Source organism: Vipera ursinii (genome assembly GCF_947247035.1).
Source record: "Vipera ursinii genome assembly, chromosome: 1".
Lineage (NCBI taxonomy): Eukaryota > Metazoa > Chordata > Lepidosauria > Squamata > Viperidae > Vipera > Vipera ursinii.
The window spans coordinates 193,326,748-193,346,255 of NC_139512.1; the positions used below are offsets into that span (position 1 = coordinate 193,326,748).

At 36.2% G+C, this 19,508-nt stretch overlaps 1 protein-coding gene and 1 long non-coding RNA gene across 2 annotated transcripts in view; both read left to right on the plus strand.

Annotated features, from left to right (window-relative positions):
* PKHD1 (PKHD1 ciliary IPT domain containing fibrocystin/polyductin) overlaps positions 1 to 1,392 on the plus strand; it is a gene marked incomplete at both ends in the record, with an annotated part of 193,424 nt that extends 192,032 nt beyond the window's left edge. Inside the window, 2 exons of the mRNA XM_083349752.1 lie at positions 534 to 688; positions 1,268 to 1,392. Of these exons, the coding sequence (XP_083205878.1) occupies positions 534 to 688; positions 1,268 to 1,392 (280 nt within the window). The remainder of the gene's footprint in view (positions 1 to 533; positions 689 to 1,267) is intronic.
* LOC310632646 overlaps positions 1 to 19,508 on the plus strand; it is a 1,302,393-nt gene that overhangs the window by 1,161,567 nt on the left and 121,318 nt on the right. The gene's annotated exons all lie outside the window — the stretch shown is intronic.

The following is a 19,508-nucleotide window of genomic DNA, read 5'->3' on the forward strand; positions in this document are numbered from 1 at the left end:
TCTAGTCCTCATCAATACTATGCTCTATGTTCAGGCAAAGTGTCTGCAATATCACCTGTAAAACATTAAAGGAGCACACATGCATCACCATCTTTTTAAAGAGAGTCTATCTTTTATTATCACTATTACAAGACACTGAGCTTGTCAGCTGGAAAGCTGACAATCCGGGTTCGAGACCTGAGTGTCACGCAACAGGGTGAACTCCGATTACTTGTCCCAGCTTCTGCCCACTACCAGGTCGAAAGCATGCAAATGCAAGTAGATAAATTCTGTGTGTTCTGTGTGCCACTGTGTATAGTCATGCTATCCACATCACCATGGAAGTGTCTTTGGACAACGCTGGCTCCCTCGGCTAAGAAACGGAGATGAGCACTGCCTCCTAGAGTTGGACATCTGGACAGGGGAAACCTTTACCTTTAACACTATTGTGCTGTCTCCTATTTAACTGACATGTGTATCAGTAATTGATATGTTCCCCGGGCTGAGTTCAGGATAATTTCTCCCAAGTCTCATATTTCTTTCTTTCTTGTCAGAGTAAATGAACCCAGCTCATCTGGTAATGCAATATATGGGAGCTCAAGGAAAGCTCTTTTCAAAGATTTGGATGGAAGTGCCCTAGGATTGGATTCACCTGTATCAGTTTTCCAAAAATCAGAATTGGATTGGGAACAAGCATGCCAGGATGCTGGTAAGTTGTCAATCATGGATAGACAACAATACTGAAGAATTTTACATGCAAGAGAGAGCAACTTAGAAGGAATCCAGTGCTACTGTGGCCATTTGAAGACAATTATTCCTGGATAGTAAAGACTTGGTGTCTTTATTCCAGAAAGATGGCAGTATGACAATAAAGAATTTAGAGTCTTTGTCTCAGGGGTACAGTTTCCAATTGTATATGTCTCTCCTAGTTCCAGGGCAAGTAACTTAATTCAACATAACCTTTATATGTATTAACGGCAGCCTGGTCCACATTTATTCTTCAATAGAGCAAGGTAATTTTATTCACTTTTCACAAGCGTTTTGAAATCCCTTAATGAGAGATGCTTTCTAAACAATTGACCTAATAAGATTTTGTGTGAATCCCATAGAGAATGGTAGGCCCGCCGGCATCAAGTCCTGCTCAGACTTTTTAGAGTAAACTGCCTTTTCAAAAGAGCTATTTTGTTATATATACAGCCATGTGCTGAAAGTGCATGCAGTGAGGCTCGGTTCTCATCCTGATTAAGACTGTGCTGCGACTCCAGATAAACTCTTTAATTACAATTAGTATCTCTGGAGCCTGCTGTTCATGATGGTGGCCATTTTGCAGAAAAGTTACTTCAGCTGGATAGGAGCTTAATGCAGGGGACTGTAATTAATCTCATTTTCCATCTTGCCCTGGAAAGCGATTAAGCACAAAGAGAACTTTAATCTTTAAACCAAATGTTTAATCTTTAAATAAAACATCTAATGTCTTCCAGGGTAAAAGACATTTCTCTAAGGATCTGTCTTAGAGGCTGCTTAGAGGGCTGATTAATTCACTGTCTTGCACAGACATGATCTTCCCCCCTGGTTTAGTTGACCTGATTATGAATCACAAGTCAAAAAGTCAAACACCAGGTTCCATCATCCTTAAAGGCAGATTTATTGCTCTTTATGTTCATGCACATATCAGGTCATAAGCTTCTAGATTTGTCATCAGAAAACAACCATCTTTGCCATTTTAAGAATTTCCAGAAGTTTTCTAGAAAAGGACATATATGGAAGTCATTGAGAAAAGGCCCTTAGAAGGATTTGACATTGAGCTAATAATCAGTGTCACAAAAACTTTTTTTAACAAAAAAGGAAGAAGAAAAAATTGAACACCCACCTCTATATTAAATGTGCTTATACTGAACATCTTGGGATTCTCTTTTTTTTATTCGCTTCTTATTTTCAAGTCCAAACCATGGACAAGAATCATATCTCCCTAATTTTAATCACCCATCATTTATAGAAGTCCTTTATAATGTATCCTTTATCTGCTACACTACTTTGTGGTGAATCCCAAAGCATTCATTCATGGAAGTTCAATTCTGAAAACAAATGAGATGCTTTATCACCATATTTTTATTTTCTGGTTATATCAGTTAACTTTTTATATTATGGTTTATTTTTATGTATCGAGCTTTAATTGGGCAAATAGATTTTTATGACGTATATTATAGGATAGCTCTTCGGTAAAATGTTGAGATAATGGAAAATAACACCATGCAAGGAAATTTCTGTTCCTGATAACTACTGATCTATACTCCCTGAGTATACGTAGATACAGAAAGCATATTCTGTATCTACATAAAACAATTGCAGAGCATAAACAAGATGACACTGATGGAGATACTGAGGATAAGTACATTTACCAGAACAATGAGGGGAAAAGCAAATCTTAAATCCCAAACAGGCAGAAAGTGTGGCAAGGAGGCAAGAAAGGGAGGAGGTATAGTAGACTGGTAACATTTATTTCATTGTAGCCCTTCTCAATAACAGTATTCTTAGTTTCCCTGTGAAGTTGATTCCTAGTGTGGTCTCCATAGTGGGGCTAAGACAGTGGTGGGATTCAAATACTTGAACAACCAGTTCTCTGCACGGATGCAGGCCTGGGCATCCAAGACCTAGAATGGACTTCCGGAAGCAGTGTGCATTCAGCTGGTTTTCCAGCTCAACAAAATTTAGCTACCAGTTCTGCCAAACGGGTGTGAACCAGCTGAATCCCACCACTGGGCTAAGAGCAACTGAAGTTTTTACTGTTTTCCTGCTATCATGACTGTTTTTTATGCACCTTGAGAAGTGTTAGAACAGGAAAGAGATATTAACCAGATTTTCTCCCCCTACTGTCATAATCCACCAACTAACCAACCACGTAATTAAATCAACATAATATAATGTAAAAAAAATCAGAATAGTTTTGAGGAGCAACATCCTCTAATACACAAAAGAGAAGTGGATTTATGAACAAGGGGGCTTACTGAGCAGTTAAAAACATTTTCCAGAATGCTACTGCATTATCACCTAAAAGGCTGTTAAACAACTCCCCCACCACACATACAAGTAGCCCTTGAGTTACGACCACAATTGAGCCCCCAAATCTGCATTGCCAAGCAAAACAATTGTTCAGTGAGTTTTGCTCCATTTTACGACCTTACTTGCCATAGTTGTTGAGTGAATCACTGTAGTTGTTAAGTTAGTAGCACAATTGTGAAATGAATCTGGCTTCCCCACTGACTTTGCTTGTCAGAAGGTCGCAAAAGGTGATCACATGACACACACCCACACACCCCGGGCACTACAATTTCATCAATACTAGACAGTTGCCAAGCACCCGAATTTTGATCATGTGACCATGGGGATGCTGCAACACCCACAAGTATGAAAAATGCTCATAAGTCACTTTTTTCAGGGCCGTTGTAACTTCAAATGGTTACAAAATGAATGGTGGTAAGCTGAGGAACACCTGTATATAACCCTCCAAGGGCGTTTTTATGCATTCCGTGGATATTTAAAACTATATCTGTCCACTCAGAATGGACCTAAAAGATCAGGTTAGGGAAAGATTGTCATGGAGAAAATCTATCTGTGTGGTTGCTATGAGTTGAAAAATCACTTAATGGCACATAATAAATTCAAAATAAGAATTTTAAAACATTGGAAGAAAAAGCAACATAAAAAGCATGCCCTTAATTTGTCACAGGGGTCACTAATTTTCAGCCAGCTTCTGAGTGGTACCCTGGTTCCTTGGACTGTGAGATAATTGAGAGGTGAGAGGCATGTTTGAAAAATGAAGGGAATGGATTTAGCAGAAATAATTCCTCCCTGAAAAGTTATAACACGTGAATGGAAATAATACTTACATTCCAGACATCTGTTCTGAGAGAAACTGAATTTATAAGGTTGCGTCAGAAATGAGTTTTAAATATGGTGAAAAATAGAATTCAGAGGAATTTATGATTAATATATTTGACTGATGTTGTTCAAAGAACGGTACAGTAATTGTTTATACATAGAGAGATGGACGACAGGACAGCTAGACTTTATAGTTCCCAGATGAAAATTAAGTAAGTAATAAGGTTGGCCTTCTCAAGAGTGAATAAGCCTCACACTTTACAGGATTTGCATGTGAACTTGAAGAATGGCATTGCCCTAAATTTCCCTGGCATATCCATAACTAAGACAAACTGCTGAGTGTCAGTGCGCAGTACTTGACACAGAAGAAGTGCTGTGTTTTGCAACAATTAATTTTGCAGAGGAAGCAGCCTGTTTAAAGACGCCTGCAGCACTCACTAAAAGTTGTGTTGTTTTTCAAGGCCACCAGATACACAGTTGGCTAGGCTGCCTAATAAACAAAACAACAATGCAAAACCCTTTGCCTGGTGGGGCTTGCTAGAGAAGGTAAAATGAATAATGCTTACCTGCCAGGGGTGGGTGAAGATAATAATTGTTTAGCCTGCAGCACATCTCTGTAAGGGTTAAAAATGACAGAGATATTAGGTGAAAACTGTAAGATTGTTTGGTTTGAAGCTTTCAGCAATACCCAGACTGTTATTTACCGGACTTGGTCGATTTACTTCTTAATGCAATAATGACCTGTGAAATGAAACGTGAGCTAGACAATTGTTCCTCATTGTTTCCAGTAAAACATTCTTTCATACCCCATTAAACCACCATTAATTCCATATGAAAGAGAAGCCAGCACAAATACACTGAACCTGGTTTTCCTTTTTCTCTGTCATGAGAGTCCCTCTTTTTGCTTTGTTCCTCTAACCCCGTCATGTTTGCTGTAGGACAAATTGTGTGTTTGTAGATTAAGTTTTAAACAATATACAATAAAGCCATATAAATATTGATTTAAGGCTGTTGTTGTTTCAGTCAAGGTCTGCCATATTCATCCTATGTGCTGTGTCTGAAGTCAGGGGAGTGCAGTTACTGGGAATGGAGGGGATAAATGCAAGACAGGGACTCGCAACAGGAAGAGCTCATTTCATGCCTTTATTGCTTTTGAAAGTCTTAAGGATGGGCGGAAAGGCTTGCTGTTAATTTAATATGAACCTCCCTGTTGCACATAATTCTTTGGCCTGCTGTGCTGCAGTGTCCACATCTATTGCAATTTGAGGTGAATTCTTGAATTGGTTACCCAGAGAGAGGTAAAATCAGTCTTCAAAGTTGTGCTTGTATGTTGTAAGCCTCCCAAAAAGGAGAAATGAAGTGGATTATTATTATTTAACAATGAGAACAGGACAGAAGAGAAGTAAACATATATTCACAATTCATGTAATTATAAGTAAAACTTCTAAGAGGGCAGCACAGTGGCTTCATAACTGGATATCCAGTTCAGCTATCCAGGTGATCACCTCTGACGTTGCTTCGTGCAGATCTTCTAGGGAACCAAAGAATGCATGTCATGGACAATCTTGCACAATATGTTTAATAATAATAATTAAATGTAAGGAACCATGGGAAGGAGAACAAGGAATCCATGGGAATGGGACACAGTAAAAAGAATGGATGAAACCATGGGGGCAGAAAACTTAGTTGCCTATAATGAAAAACCCGAATCCTGGGAGAAGGGAGAAATTTCTTTGTAGTGGGGTATTTGGAGGTTGAGAGTGGGTGTTATATTCTGTCTAATATGACAGAGAAATCTGACAGAATGCAAGCCTTGCTTTCTGTGAAACGGGCCTTCTAGCTGTGAGAAATGGGAAAGTGAAAACAAGATTAGTTTGGGGAGCACAGTTGCTTCAGCAGTTTCCCTACTGGTCCTCTATGTCCTGATCAAATTATTAAAACACTTAGTTCCCCTCTTACTTGCTGTGATCTTCATGGCTTTTGGGGTATGACACCATGTGTTGGTGCCTGTTTTTCTTTCTTCCTTTATTTATTATGGTCTTAGACTGGCATATGCACGTAAAATCCATCAAAATTCATAAATACAAAAGTAGCAAAGGATCCATGAGACAACAAACATGATCAGTTGCTTAATTAAATAAACAATCAAATAAACATTTGAATGCTTTTGTGAAGTTTCAAGGAGAAAGCTTAAATGAATAAAGGATGTAACAAGCTTTGCCTGTGTTTTAATTCTCTTATCTTTTAGCTTTTTATGTGGTAGCCTCTTAATTTGTGAATTGCCAAGAATACTGTGATTGCAGTGGAGCACAAGTTAGGTAAATAAATGTTGTCCTGTTCATTAAAGCAATCCTTTTGGTAAAGGGAATGCAATTTTGTAACACTATCATTTTCATATATGGATTTTTTTTCCTACTTGGGGTCCCTGCAGGGTTTTTTTTGGCAAGGTTTTTCAGAAGTAGCTTGCCATTGCCTCCTTCCTAGAGCTGAGAGAAAATGACTGGCCCAAGGTCACCTAGTTGGTTTTGTGCCTAAAATGGATTAAAACTCACAGTTTCCAGCTTTCTAGCTTGATGCCTTAACCCAGGGGTAGGCAACCTCGGCTCTTTTATGACTCATGGACTTCAACTCCCAGAATTCCTGAGAATTCTGGGAGTTGAAGTCCATGAGTCATAAAAGAGCCGAGATTGCCTACCCCTGCCTTAACCTGTTCACCAACTGACTTTCATATGGGGATAATCAAATTAATAAAGATTTATGAGAGAAATAACTGGTAGCATTATATAATAATTCAAGAAAATTAGGCATGACATTTGCTAATGAACTGAGACAATTACATAAAGGATGGAGGGAACCATCTTCTTCTCCCCTCTTTAACTAGGAGCAGTCTTCAGTCAGATGTTCTGCTTGTGCTGTTCCTAGTCAAGCCCTCCTTTCTTTCTCTAGTTTTTCCCTCTGGCTCAAAAGAGTCAGTCAGAATGACAAAAATAGGGATCAGAAAGAGCCTTCTAAAGGGGTTCTGCCTCAGTTTAACTGTGTAGCAATCCAGAGCATCCCATCTTTGGAGCACAGGCCACAGCTACAAATTACCAGAAGCAGACAAAGAAAATACTGGCATGAAAATAGTTGTAGAACAGCGGTGTCAAACTAGCAGCCTGTGGGCCGGATGAGTCATGTGCAGGACACGCCCACCTAGGCCCCACAAAGACAAAAAAACATCATGATACATCATGATATGTCGCATTACACAATTGAGTTTGACACCTGTGTTGTAGAAGGTACATTTAGAATGTTCTGGGAGATGCACACATTTTACGGCTTCACTTTTTAAATTTTTCCCATTTTCATTAACATTAATCTGATGTGACTGGAATAGCAGACCAACTGTGAAATATATTAGGATTTCCAGGGATCACTCTCAAAGTCTAATCTCTTTTTATTTTTCCCTTTTCTTTCTATTTTTTGTGTATTTTTGCATATCAGTTTTACTACTAATCACAGGATCTTTCTGAGTGGTATGAACCTCTGTATGGAGAACCAAAAACTTACGATTTATTTGATAAAATTTTAAGTTAAATTTTAAAAATGTATAACAAAAAACATAAATTAGCTTCTCACCTTGCTAAGATAGTTGTTTTTACAGCATGCAAGACTACAGGAAGTCCTCAACTTATAACTGGCCCCCAGGACTACTTATAACCTGAATATGAAGTTCCAATGGTCAGCCCCACGTGGTCATGTGATTCTATGGGATCTTGGCAACCAGCCCACATTTACAACTATTTGCAGTGTCCCCACAGTCACATGACTGGGATTTATAATGTGCTTTTTTCTCCCCTGGAAATCAGTATTTACTTCCAGGTTTGGCAAAAACACCCATCACAGGCATTGACTTGCTTAACTATCTCTTTGTTCACTTAACAATCATGGCGATTTACTGCAAAAAGGGTCATAAAATTGGGCATGGTCAACCAATTTTAACAAGCAACTTGATTTACATCCATAATTCCAGACTCAATTACTGTCAAAAGTAAAGGACTACCTGTATATTCAAAGAAGCATCTGTGCTACATGTGAATACAGTGGGCAGAATAAGCTTTGATTTCAGCAAAACATTAATGATATACTCTATGACATTCTGATTAGCCTGCTAATTAAATATGGACTGGTTGCTATAATAAGTGGGATTTGTTCATCAATATCTGTTTGTTAAAGTAGAATGTGAGTAGTGCATAAGGTGGTGCCCTATTTTCTTGAACATTTATATTAATGATTGTATGAAAAGAAAGAGACAATGTCTATTAGGTTTCCATATGACTCAAGATTGAGTACAATAGCTAGAAGCAGCTGGCCTCCACATTGTTTGCATGATGCTAGCAAAAGAAGTTGATGCTTTAAGCAGCAGTGGACAAGTGCTACATCCCCAGCTGCTAAAAAAACACCCACCTTTTTGAAACTGACTCTAAGCATTGCCAGATTGAAAATTGATTTGATTAGACTCCTCAAATAGTTGAAAAGTGTTATATTGGTCTGTTTTCTATGCTTCCCCAAGGATAGAACACAGAATAATTAACATAAATTTACAGGATGGCCAAAAAACAAACAAACCCCAAACCCTCCAACAATTTGTTACCAAAGTGAGCTCCATTTTATTAGATGTGTTTAAGGAGATGTTGAGTACTCATCTCTCATGGATGCATTGATTTAAATCTCCATGCTAAGTTACTTTTGATGGCCTCAGCAATTTCCTTCCAATTCTTTACTTTTATTATTCTATCTCCTTTCAGCCTTCTACCTTCCACATTCACACAAGCTCTGATATTATACCAATCTACTTCCTTTTCTTAACTGCAGAAAGTAAACTCTCTCCATTTATAAAATGATACATTAGACAGGATTACCATGTCTATCATGCTGGTTATGACCACAAGGGTTGTTCTCTTAAGTCTCTCCACAAGAGACATTGGTTGCACCAGTAACCAAGTCATTCCTAAGTCTTATGCTATGACATTGCACACATTCACTGCATATTTGGGATCCTGTGTGATGTAAGTCGGGATTTTGTAGAATTTCCAGCAGACGGGTAGGAAAATGAAGTAAATGAAACTTTTTGGAGGGTTACATTGGTCTTTCCAAAAGGAATATGGAGACACTGGCTAAAGCCTGAAAAAATATACTCAAAATAGAACCAACAGTTTGCATATGTGAATGGGATCTCATTTTCTGTTTCTGTTAATCACTACTGACCACAGTGAGCTGGAGGCTAGAAAATAAAGTGCAAGGATAAAGAAAGGGGAACTGATTTTATTGTTCTTGTCATGAGATTTTAAAGAAACATGGCATGGAAAAAATGTCAGCAAAAATCATGACCCAAATCTCTTTATAAAAGAAATGAGTTCATAAAAGGTACAAAGAACTTGGAATTGCCTGCAGGCTGTTACATATAGAGGGTGAGTTTCCTAGTAATTAAAATTCACATAAGTCCAGAAGTAAGCAAGTATACTGTATATTTGAAGCTTGGGAAAAGAAGCACTCAGGGAGCAGTTTCCTTTGAAGAGCATTTCTTAACAGCTTCTCCCTTCTATGAAGGTATGAAATTTGCATAGAAATAGCTTTTATATATGTTTTAATAATGAATCAATCCAATTTGGGGCCTATGCAATTTCTTAATTGTGTTTCTATCAGCCCTCTGTTCCAGAATTGTGCATTAAATCTATTTTGCTTTATGGTTAATTGGACCAAATGTACCTTCAGCTGCTATTATGGTGGAAATCTTCCATCTTCTTCCATTTTTAGAATCAAGTCTCCTGCTTACGTGTAGACAGGAACATGTTTTCAGTGATATGCACAAACGCTTAAAAATGTATTTTAAATGATGTCACAAAAATATACGTCATTTTTCCTTTTTACTGCCCCAACAAAATCGCATTGGGATCCAGTTTTGTTGAAAAGTCTGAAAACATGAAGCAGTGTAGAAAAAGTCTACAGTGATGTATCCACACGAGAGGAACTATCCATAAACATATTTCATATTTCTCACAGAAACATACAGACTGGGAGTTTGTGAAGATCTAAATTAGCTGGGAGAACCTAGGGACCTTGGAATCTTTGCTGTGGAAAGATTCACTGAAAAGTAAACTAATTCTACCATATTGTGTGTAAAGTCGCGTGCTTCACATAGAGACGGACACAGGGAAGCCTGGCGTCTATTTGTACCTGCGCAGGTGGATGGCATCCAATCAGTTCAAACCTGGGCTTCCTGCCAGTGCAGGTGACAATGGGTGTAGATCCTGGCTTCCCATCAGGCTGACCATGCCTGGGGCTGTCAACAGCTTAAGTCATTAGGCTTATCCTGAGTGAGCAGTTATCGCCCGGAGCTGTCCAACCCCTCTGCTGATCTGCACCATCAGCGTCCTGCTGTGCTGTCCTTTGTGTATGCTGGGAGGCATACACTGCATTGTGGAAAATGCCAAATATACCCAATGAAGTACATTCTAGTCTATTGTACAAATTTATGCCATGATTCATTTGGCTTGGGGAGCACTGACAATCTTTTCAAAGCACCCGTCTGATTAAGCATCAATTGGTTAGCAGGAAATAGTCAACATCTAAGTGCTCCTGTTGATTTTAATTTTTGCCAATCCTCTAGCCATCCACAGAACAAAATATGGTCAGGACTGAAGGAGAGAGGCAAAGTCAGACAATTCCATCCTGACCTTGATATTGTAACCCTTAGCTTAAAAAACTACAATTTGGTGTGGCAGAAGACCCCTGCTGATGAAATTCATGCCCTTGACTATAACCAAGACAACCTATGAAAACTGAAATTGCCCTGGTAGTTGTTGGTAATAAAAAAGATTTAAAAATCTGAAATAAAGTTTTCCATCAAATAAAGTGTGCACGTGCAGTCATCTATGTATCTATGTGCCACTTAGTGCCAGATACGACCTTAACGGGAAATATTTTTTTCCATCTTTGCTATATAAAAACTTTTGCCTTATGCTATACATTGTTTTAATTAAAATTGTATTATATTATCAATATAATATATCAATAGTCTCAATTACTGCATCCAGGAGAGCATTTTTAATTTGTTAGAGGTGAAGGAAGAGAAACTAAATTGAAATAATATATTGACCTATTTTTTTCTATAAGAAAAAAAAGGAGCATATATTTTAATTATTTATGAAAAATTAACTAAAAAAGATAGGGATTTTGATAATGTACTCAAATAAATTCTTTTCTTTTAGTATCCTACAGTTGAACTTCAAGTGATAAAACTGATTAGTGATAGGAACAGGACAAATGAAAGGATTTTCTTTCCAGGCAGCGAATAATGAATTTATGCAATATAGACTGCACAGTTTTATTCCTGAAAAACAGTACTATTAGCCAGGGGAAAAAAACACTATTATCCAGAGAAGATAAATTGTTGTTGAAAGGCAATATAATGTAATTGCTGAATATTAGGAGCAAACCAGGTCTTCCTTCCTTCCTTCCTTCCTTCCTTCCTTCCTTCCTTCCTTCCTTCCTTCCTTCCTTCCCTCCTTCCTTCCTTCCTTTTGGACTAAGTTGATTTACATCCAGGCCTAATATAGCTGGACTGTTTTCGTGAGTTTCAGCTTTTCTATGCCTTTTAGCAACTGTCTAGTAGACAGAGATCAATGGGTGAATCTTTGGCAAGTATTTCCCAAGGAGTCTGACATTCTGGTAGGATCATCAACCTTTGTGAAAAATGCACTTCCATAAATCCTAGGATGTTGCTGCACATGGTTTTGACATTATTCAGGTGAAAAGATCCATCATGGGAGCTACAAATTCTAAGTAGCCTGGTGGTCTGGTCAGATGGTAGCATCTATATAAACTATAGGGTTATTGTTGTTTCCCCAAGACATTGTTGTGATGCTGCTAGGTAGAGACGATGAACAAGTAATGGGTTCAGTGTTTCTCAAAGGAGATACTTAATACCACAACACCGCCTTCTGAACTTTGACAGATAGGCAACAACTATGACAAATGTGCCATGTTTAGAGATAGAAGGACTGTAAACACTATGTTCTATTGCTTTAATATGAAAGGAAGGAAGGAAGGTAAAAAGAAGACAACAATTTTAAAAGAACACATACAGAAAAACAAGGATTCTTATTTGTAGTTGAGTGTTGTATTTTGAGAAGGTTACACTTCTTATAGAATCTTTTACAATAAGATTTTGAACTTAATTATAAAGAACAAATACTTTTACATGGGAAATAGATCTCTTTTGTTTTTTTTCAAGACATAATAGATAAATAAGTTTACGATTTTAACAACTGGAAACTAGAAGAGGCAAAGGATTCTAGAGGGGGGAAATGGAGAAGCCTACATGTGTTAATTAACTGGGACCTTCAAAATGTTGCAAAACATTATAGCTCTGAAAATATAAGGGAGACTTTGGAAAAATGGAGTCAGAAATTAGTATCCCCAATATCAACATTATCAGTCGTGATGTCTGCCTCTGAGGGTTCTGTCAACGCTGCTAACATCGAATGTTATTGCTTGACAAGAGATGAAGAAGTAGCTATTTCATATGTTAAACTTGTGTATTGCTTTAAGAAATTTAGGCTGGGAGGGGGGACGAGTAGGATTGCACCTTTCAAGTCCATCTCTAACTAGAGAAGATAAGACCTTGGCAGGTTTTCTAATTGAAGGGAAACTGATTCTTTAAATTAATTAGAGATTATGATTAATAACAAAATTAGAAAGGTGGAGAATTGTGTTTTAATATATTGTGCAAGGGGCGGAGATTTCAGATTCCAGCTTCTTTCGAGCAAGCATTTGCCAGTGTATTAGGCTAATAAAGGACTTTTAAGGTAAACAATGCCTCAGAATCACTTGAAAAGCCCATACGTAGGAAACTTGACAGATACATTATGTCCAAAATACGTTATTGAAGAAATGACAGATGTGCAATCAAGGTATTAAAAGTGGATTTACAAATCACAGGCCAAAAGAATGACTTGAAAAAGGATGTCTCACTAAATATATAAAATAAACTGGGTGATGTTTTCAAAATCAAAAGGGAAATACAAATGATAAACCAAAAAAGCAATCTGAATAATTTTTACTTACTGGATTTGCAAATTAAATGAATTCTAGCAGATGCCATTTGGACTTCATATCCCTGTGTTTTGGTAGCCACTTTCTCCACTTCCTTCTCTGTTACAGCCTTCTGCATATAACAGTAAGTATTGTGGCAGAGAATACAGTGATAGAAGCGTTAAAGACAGTAAAGTATGGCATAGATGAAAAATCAATCAGAACTGTGAAACACCCAGCTATTTTTAAAATATAAACTATAAGTGAATAAAACTAGTAGCTTAAAAAGTAGCTTCTTTTTCAAAAAGGTCTCGGACATATAACACCAAGATTCTGAGAGAAGCTAGGAAGCTTTGTATGCAGAGTTCCCTTCTATATCTTTATTTGGAAACTTATTTTCTCTGTTGACTTCCAAATATTACCATTTAATGAGATACACATTTCCTTCATGTATTTTGAACATATTCCAATACCAGCAAATACCAGAATTTCAAATGTTATGATAGGATAGGTTCTTTATTAGTTTGTTTTCTTTTCATTCTCTCTGTTTTGACTATGTCCTTTTTATTATAAATCCTTATATTTCCAATCAAGGAGTCTGACTAATGTGAAACGCTTCCAACTGAGGTAGATAGCTATTCTTTACAAATTGTCCCCAAATTAACTCAGTGAAGCCAGCTGTTCTGAAAACAGGAAATTAAGGAAGCCAGGTTGATCAAGAATATGGGATATTTCAGATAAAATATGTTTTTAAAAAGCTTATTATACTGCAGGTTCTTATTGTACATAAAGTAGAAAAATATATCCAAAAGGAAAAAAAATGAAGTAGACGAGAAAGGTAGTGATAATCTAAATATGGTAGAATCAAAGTTCAGTCAGCTGGTTCTCTAGAGTGAAAAACATTATCTTTATTTGAATTGGTTTTTTTTTTTAGGAATAGACAATTAGAACATTTTTTACCTTAATTTTAAAGAATTGAGGACTATTGAATCAAACACAAAGATGGGAAGTTTAAAGGACTTTTATAGGAGCATACCAATACCAAGAATTGAGAATATATTCTATCAGCAAGCAACCTTTTTGGGAAACCTGAGATACTAAGGGAGAGGCAAAGTTATAGAGTGGAGTAAATAAAATGTTAAAATTGCCATCAAGAGATCAGTGTCATATCTGGGGCGGAAAGGATCAAGTACAGCTTGAGTCTATGCTTTCAGTGGGAATTAGCATTTGGGTAAACATCTTTTTTCCAATTATTTCTTCTGCTTATATTCTTAACTAAATTCTCTTCCTATTTTGGATATTTCATTTTTTTGTTTTATCTTCTTTGGAGATAAGTTCTGCGTCTGACAGGTTAATTGGCCAACATTGAATAAAATCATCAATTAAGCAATAAAACTGTGAAAATAATTAAGGTGATCTAATTTATTTTAAAGTCTGTTCTGTTCTTGCATTGTCTTTGTCTTAAATAACTTTTGTTATGATAACGTTATTTAAAATTAATCCCCATTGACAAAAGAGGGCAAACTTTGTACATTAATTTGAGCAGTAATTATAGCTTATGATGATATAATTATTAGTGTGATAACAGTAGAGTTTGATATTATAAACTGATTTTTCAGGATTTTTCTTGTCAGGACTATTTCATAAGTAGAAAAAGAGAGCTGGGGAAAATCAGCATAGTAGACTGTTTCAAATATTCCTTCCTTCCCTACATATCTAGTTTCTTACAAATATGTGCTACATTTATACTAAAGAAGGACTTTAAAAAAAAGTTTAATAATTTTTGTAAATTATCATTCCAGTGAATGAGATCAGTTCTAAATCTTAAGAACAAGTGTACAAATGCCAGGTAAATAGAAAGTTTCATCTTTTTAGATCAGCCTCATGGTATGATGATAGTTAAAGAGAAAGAAAAGAACATTGCAAGATGTAAGTCCAAAGATGCAGTTACAGTTGTGTCAATTGGGTAACGTTAGTGACACTCTGAACTTCAGTCTGTGTTTGCTATCAAGATCAATTACTTGATGTTGTTGTTTTTAATGCTTCTGTCATTTACAATTTCTCAGGACATATGTTCAACATTGCACCTTCGTAGCCTTGGCAGTGTGCCTTTTCTGTTGCAACCCCTGTCCTATGCAACACCTTCCCCCCTGGGACCCGACAGAGGCCCCCCCACACACACCCTTTTAACTTCTTCCCCCAAACATTGGGCTAGGGTAAAATGAAAATATTGTGTGTTGCATCAGGAAAGTCTGTTTGTGATACAAGGTTCTTCTGTCTTTGGTTTTATTTTCTGTATTTGATTTTTTTGTTTTATGGCTGTATATATTGTTTTTATTTGTTGTAAGTCACCACTGTGATGTGTCTATGCCTAAAAAGTTCAGACTCCTGCAAGCGCTAGTGTTCCCTATGACACTTTATGGTGGTGAAAGTTTGACTTTTAAAAAACCAGGATAGGAAGAATGCTGATGCCTTTAACTTTAGTGTTTGAGGAGACTTGGACAGCCAAGAAAACAAACGGATGGGTCGTCAAACAAATCAACCCAGAATTCTCATTTGAGGCACACATGATCAGTCTCAAATGATCCTATTTGGATACATTATGCTCTCTGGAAAAGGCTCTAATGCTGGGAAAGAAGAAAGGAAAGGAAAGAGGATGACTAGCAGCAAGGTGGGTTACAGGGGCAATGGGTGCATGGTTGGGGAACTCAGAGGGCTATCTTAAGGATACATTGTCATGGAGAATATCTATCTATGTAGTCACTAGGACAGGGGTAGGCAACCTCGGCTCTTTTATGACTCATGGACTTCAACTCCCAGCTATGCTGACTGAGGAATTCTGGGAGTTGAAGTCCATGAGTCATAAAAGAGCCGAGGTTGCCTACCCCTGCACTAGGAGTAAAAAAAATGACTTTATGGCACATAATCAGTGAATAATGGGCCCATCTGGCAATAGCCATGGCATATGGGAAAAAAAATCACAGTTTGAATGTATGAAAAGTGAATAGCAAAGATTAATGACTGAAATGAAAGATAATAAAATAATTATGTTAGTCTGCAACCAAAAGAATGGAGAATTTTGTTATAGATCTAAATAAAGGAGACCTAATCTTATAGACAGGCATTAATAAACCTATGCAGGTGTAGTTTTAGATTTAATTATTAGGTTTAATTTAATTAATTATGAGTGAAAGATCTTAAATATCTATTGGAAACTATCAAAAAAATTGTTACCTATATTGTGGACATGGATAAATGCAGGAATCGATAGGCTGGAAATAGTTTCATATTACAAAGGAAAATAGTGAAGAGAGGGAGGTTCTGAATGTGAGGTAGATTATTTCTTGGTAATTCTAAGAATGGATCTTGAGAAAAATAAACATGATAGAAAAAAGAAAAAAGTGAAACAAAGTCAAACAATTACAAGAGAAACTTTGAGTACCAGATGAAAAGTATTTGTAGATATGTTAATCTTCCCATTGAGTAAATTAAATTGCATTAATATATAAATAATTATATAAAATTAATTGTACTATATTAATTAATAATATATTGAATATATTATCAATATATTTAATATAATATATTTAATTAATATATATTACATAATATATAATATATATTATATTATATACTGTATATATTATATAATATAGTTAATGTGTAGAAGTGACTTGGAACAGAGTGAAAACAATTATGTTACAAAGTGCCCCCAAAATATGTGGAGTTCCACTAACTGGAAGTATATAAAAGATTGCTTGGTGAATTGATAAAATAGTAAAAGCAGTGAATGAGGAAAATGCATATACTGCAAAAGAATGAATATGAGAAAAAATATAAGTATATGGAGAGGAAAAAACAACTGCAAAGAATGGTTTGTTGTCACTATGAGTTGTGGGGGGGGGGAACGAAGGGAGGCTCAGCCAATCCCAATGTATACATGGTTGTACTTTGACAATGAAGGTTCATTCATTTATTGAAGAATAAGAAACAGTTAAGATTAAAAGACTCAAAAAATGATAGGGTGATTTTGTTGATTTTTGTTTTTTTAAAAAAGTTTACAAAGTGGGTGAAGGGGGCTAAATGGCTCCAGAAGAACAAATGGTATTAAAAATAAAAATGAAAAAGTGCTTTGTGATGACACTGAAGTGGGGGACTCTTGGAAGGATATTTTAAAGATTTATATGGGAACAATAGAAGTTTTATCAAAATGAAAGTTCAATATATTAGAAGAAACATGAAGCTGGTATAAAGACATTGGAAAAGGGATCGTTAAGAAGTATGTATGGCAAAAAATTAGATAAAGAATGAGTTGAAGCTGAATTACTTGTGAATTCAGTACAAATGTGCATAACCCGTAGGAAAAATAACTGTTGATATTTGGTCTTACATCACAAATGAATGAAGATCAAATTACAGAACAAATGTATAAAATATGTGACTGGGCAAAAAAGGGGAAGACAGAACATGGATGGAGTTGATGAGATCTTCACAGTAAGATGTTTAAAAAACAAAACACATGAAGCAGTGGGTTGAAATGATGGAAACAAAGATGGTTTGTTAAGAATAGAAAGATATAAAGAGTTATAGTGAGTGGTGTTGGTATAAATGAGTCTAGGTACATTTCCCTTTCTTTTTCTTATATCACATTTTTAACTTCTTTGGCTTACTATTTTGCTTTTTTTCTGCACTCTGCATAATGTGCCTTACCCCAAGAGGGAATATTGTGATGGATGTATATGTATATATGCAGAAAAGGACATAAAAGAACAATCTTCTTCCTGGAGTAAGCCCCCCTCCAACAACAACAACAACAACAAGTACTAAATAAATAGGAAAAGTGTAATAAGTAAATTTAGAGAAGGGGTTAAAATAATTGGGTGTCAGTCCACTTGTGTGTAATATTCCTCAATGCTTATTTAGCAGTCACTAAATACTATCTTATTTCCTCAAAACACTTGAAAAAATGGTTGGAAATATAAAATAAAATATTGGCTAATCCTGTATGCAATTGCCCAGTGATTTATGTATGTTTAAATATTCAAAGATGAAAAAGACAATACTGAATAAACTATATTACTGCTTACTCTGAGTTATCCTCATTCTGAGCTTTGTAAATGGAACTATTCCAGGGAAAGTTGGGCTCTATTAATTTTAATGCAATTAGGATTTATTACGAACAGTATAAAGTGAGTATTCAGCTGTTCAGCTAAGTACACCTCCAATCTTGTTCATATTTCAGGAGTTTAATTGTGGGCAAGATACAGATCACTGGATCAGCTAAGTGGCAGCAATAGCAATAGCACTTAGACATATATACTGCTCCATAGTGCTTTACATAAATTAGGATCAAACTCTAGGCTGTGGGCAGAATTTGCCTGCAATACTGCATTCTAACCACTGCACTAACAGGGCTCCTAATGTAACCAAAGCATTTCATCCTTCTGTTTGCTGTGTGAGTTTAACATACCCATAAAATATATCTGGATTAAATAATTGTGTTTGCTAACTAAAAATTTCGTCCATTCTGGCTGGAAGCCCTGACTTTGCCATAAATCCCTATGTATTCACCTGGTTTTTAAGTTGTAAGTTGCCCCATATATTTCTCTGCCAAGCTCCTCATGTTATCATCTGCATGGAAGGCAGGTACAACATGGTTATTTCCATGTTATGGATAGCTGTACAATTGACTTTGTGTGACTTGTGTAACTAGATGAAAATTCGGTTCAGATGGGCTGTTTTTTTTTAAAAAAAAGACCCTAAAATTTGCAAACATCTTCATAAACAAGATGGGGAGAATACAAGTGACAGAATCTATCCCTTTTACTCATTGCTCTAAATTATTCATTTCTCCCTATACCAACCATTTTTAAAAAGAACAGTTGTTAAGCTATCCTAGACCTAGTAAAATTCTAAATTTTAATGCTCAGATCTTTTCTGGAGATTAATTCAACTGTTTAGTACATTTTTAAAAAGAATATAACTTATATTAATTATATTCATTTACATACCACATGCTCTAGACAAGCAAGTTAGTTCAAAATGGGATTTTAATTCTAAAGTTCCTCTCTCTACCTAATTTAACTAATTACTTCAAAGCATAGAACTGCGCTTAATTGTCAAGGAATATTTCTCAAGTCGTTTCAATTAACTTGAAACCAGGTTTTTGTTTGTTTCAGCTAAATGTTAGGAATGAAGATAAAGATTCATTTGGATAAGAAGTAGGAAAAAAAATAAATGCTTAAATCTCTTCAAAATGTTCTGGTTTACCCGAATTACAAGTAACAAGAAGTACAGAACAAGGTATCTACCTGGGGAGTTAATCTGTAATCCCTTATTTCTTTTCTCTAGATCAATATTAATTAATACCATCAAACAACATCTGCCTATCCCAGATGCTTGGGAAGGACTTGATAGGTAGATAAAACTGCCAAATCCAGTCTAAACGTCTGGCTGCCTGTTTGACCAACCATAATAATGTACATTTATTGTGGACACCCAGTATACTGATGATATTCAGCTGAACATCTCAACCCCCAGCTGTACTGGTGAAGCTTGCAAAGTATTGACCCAGT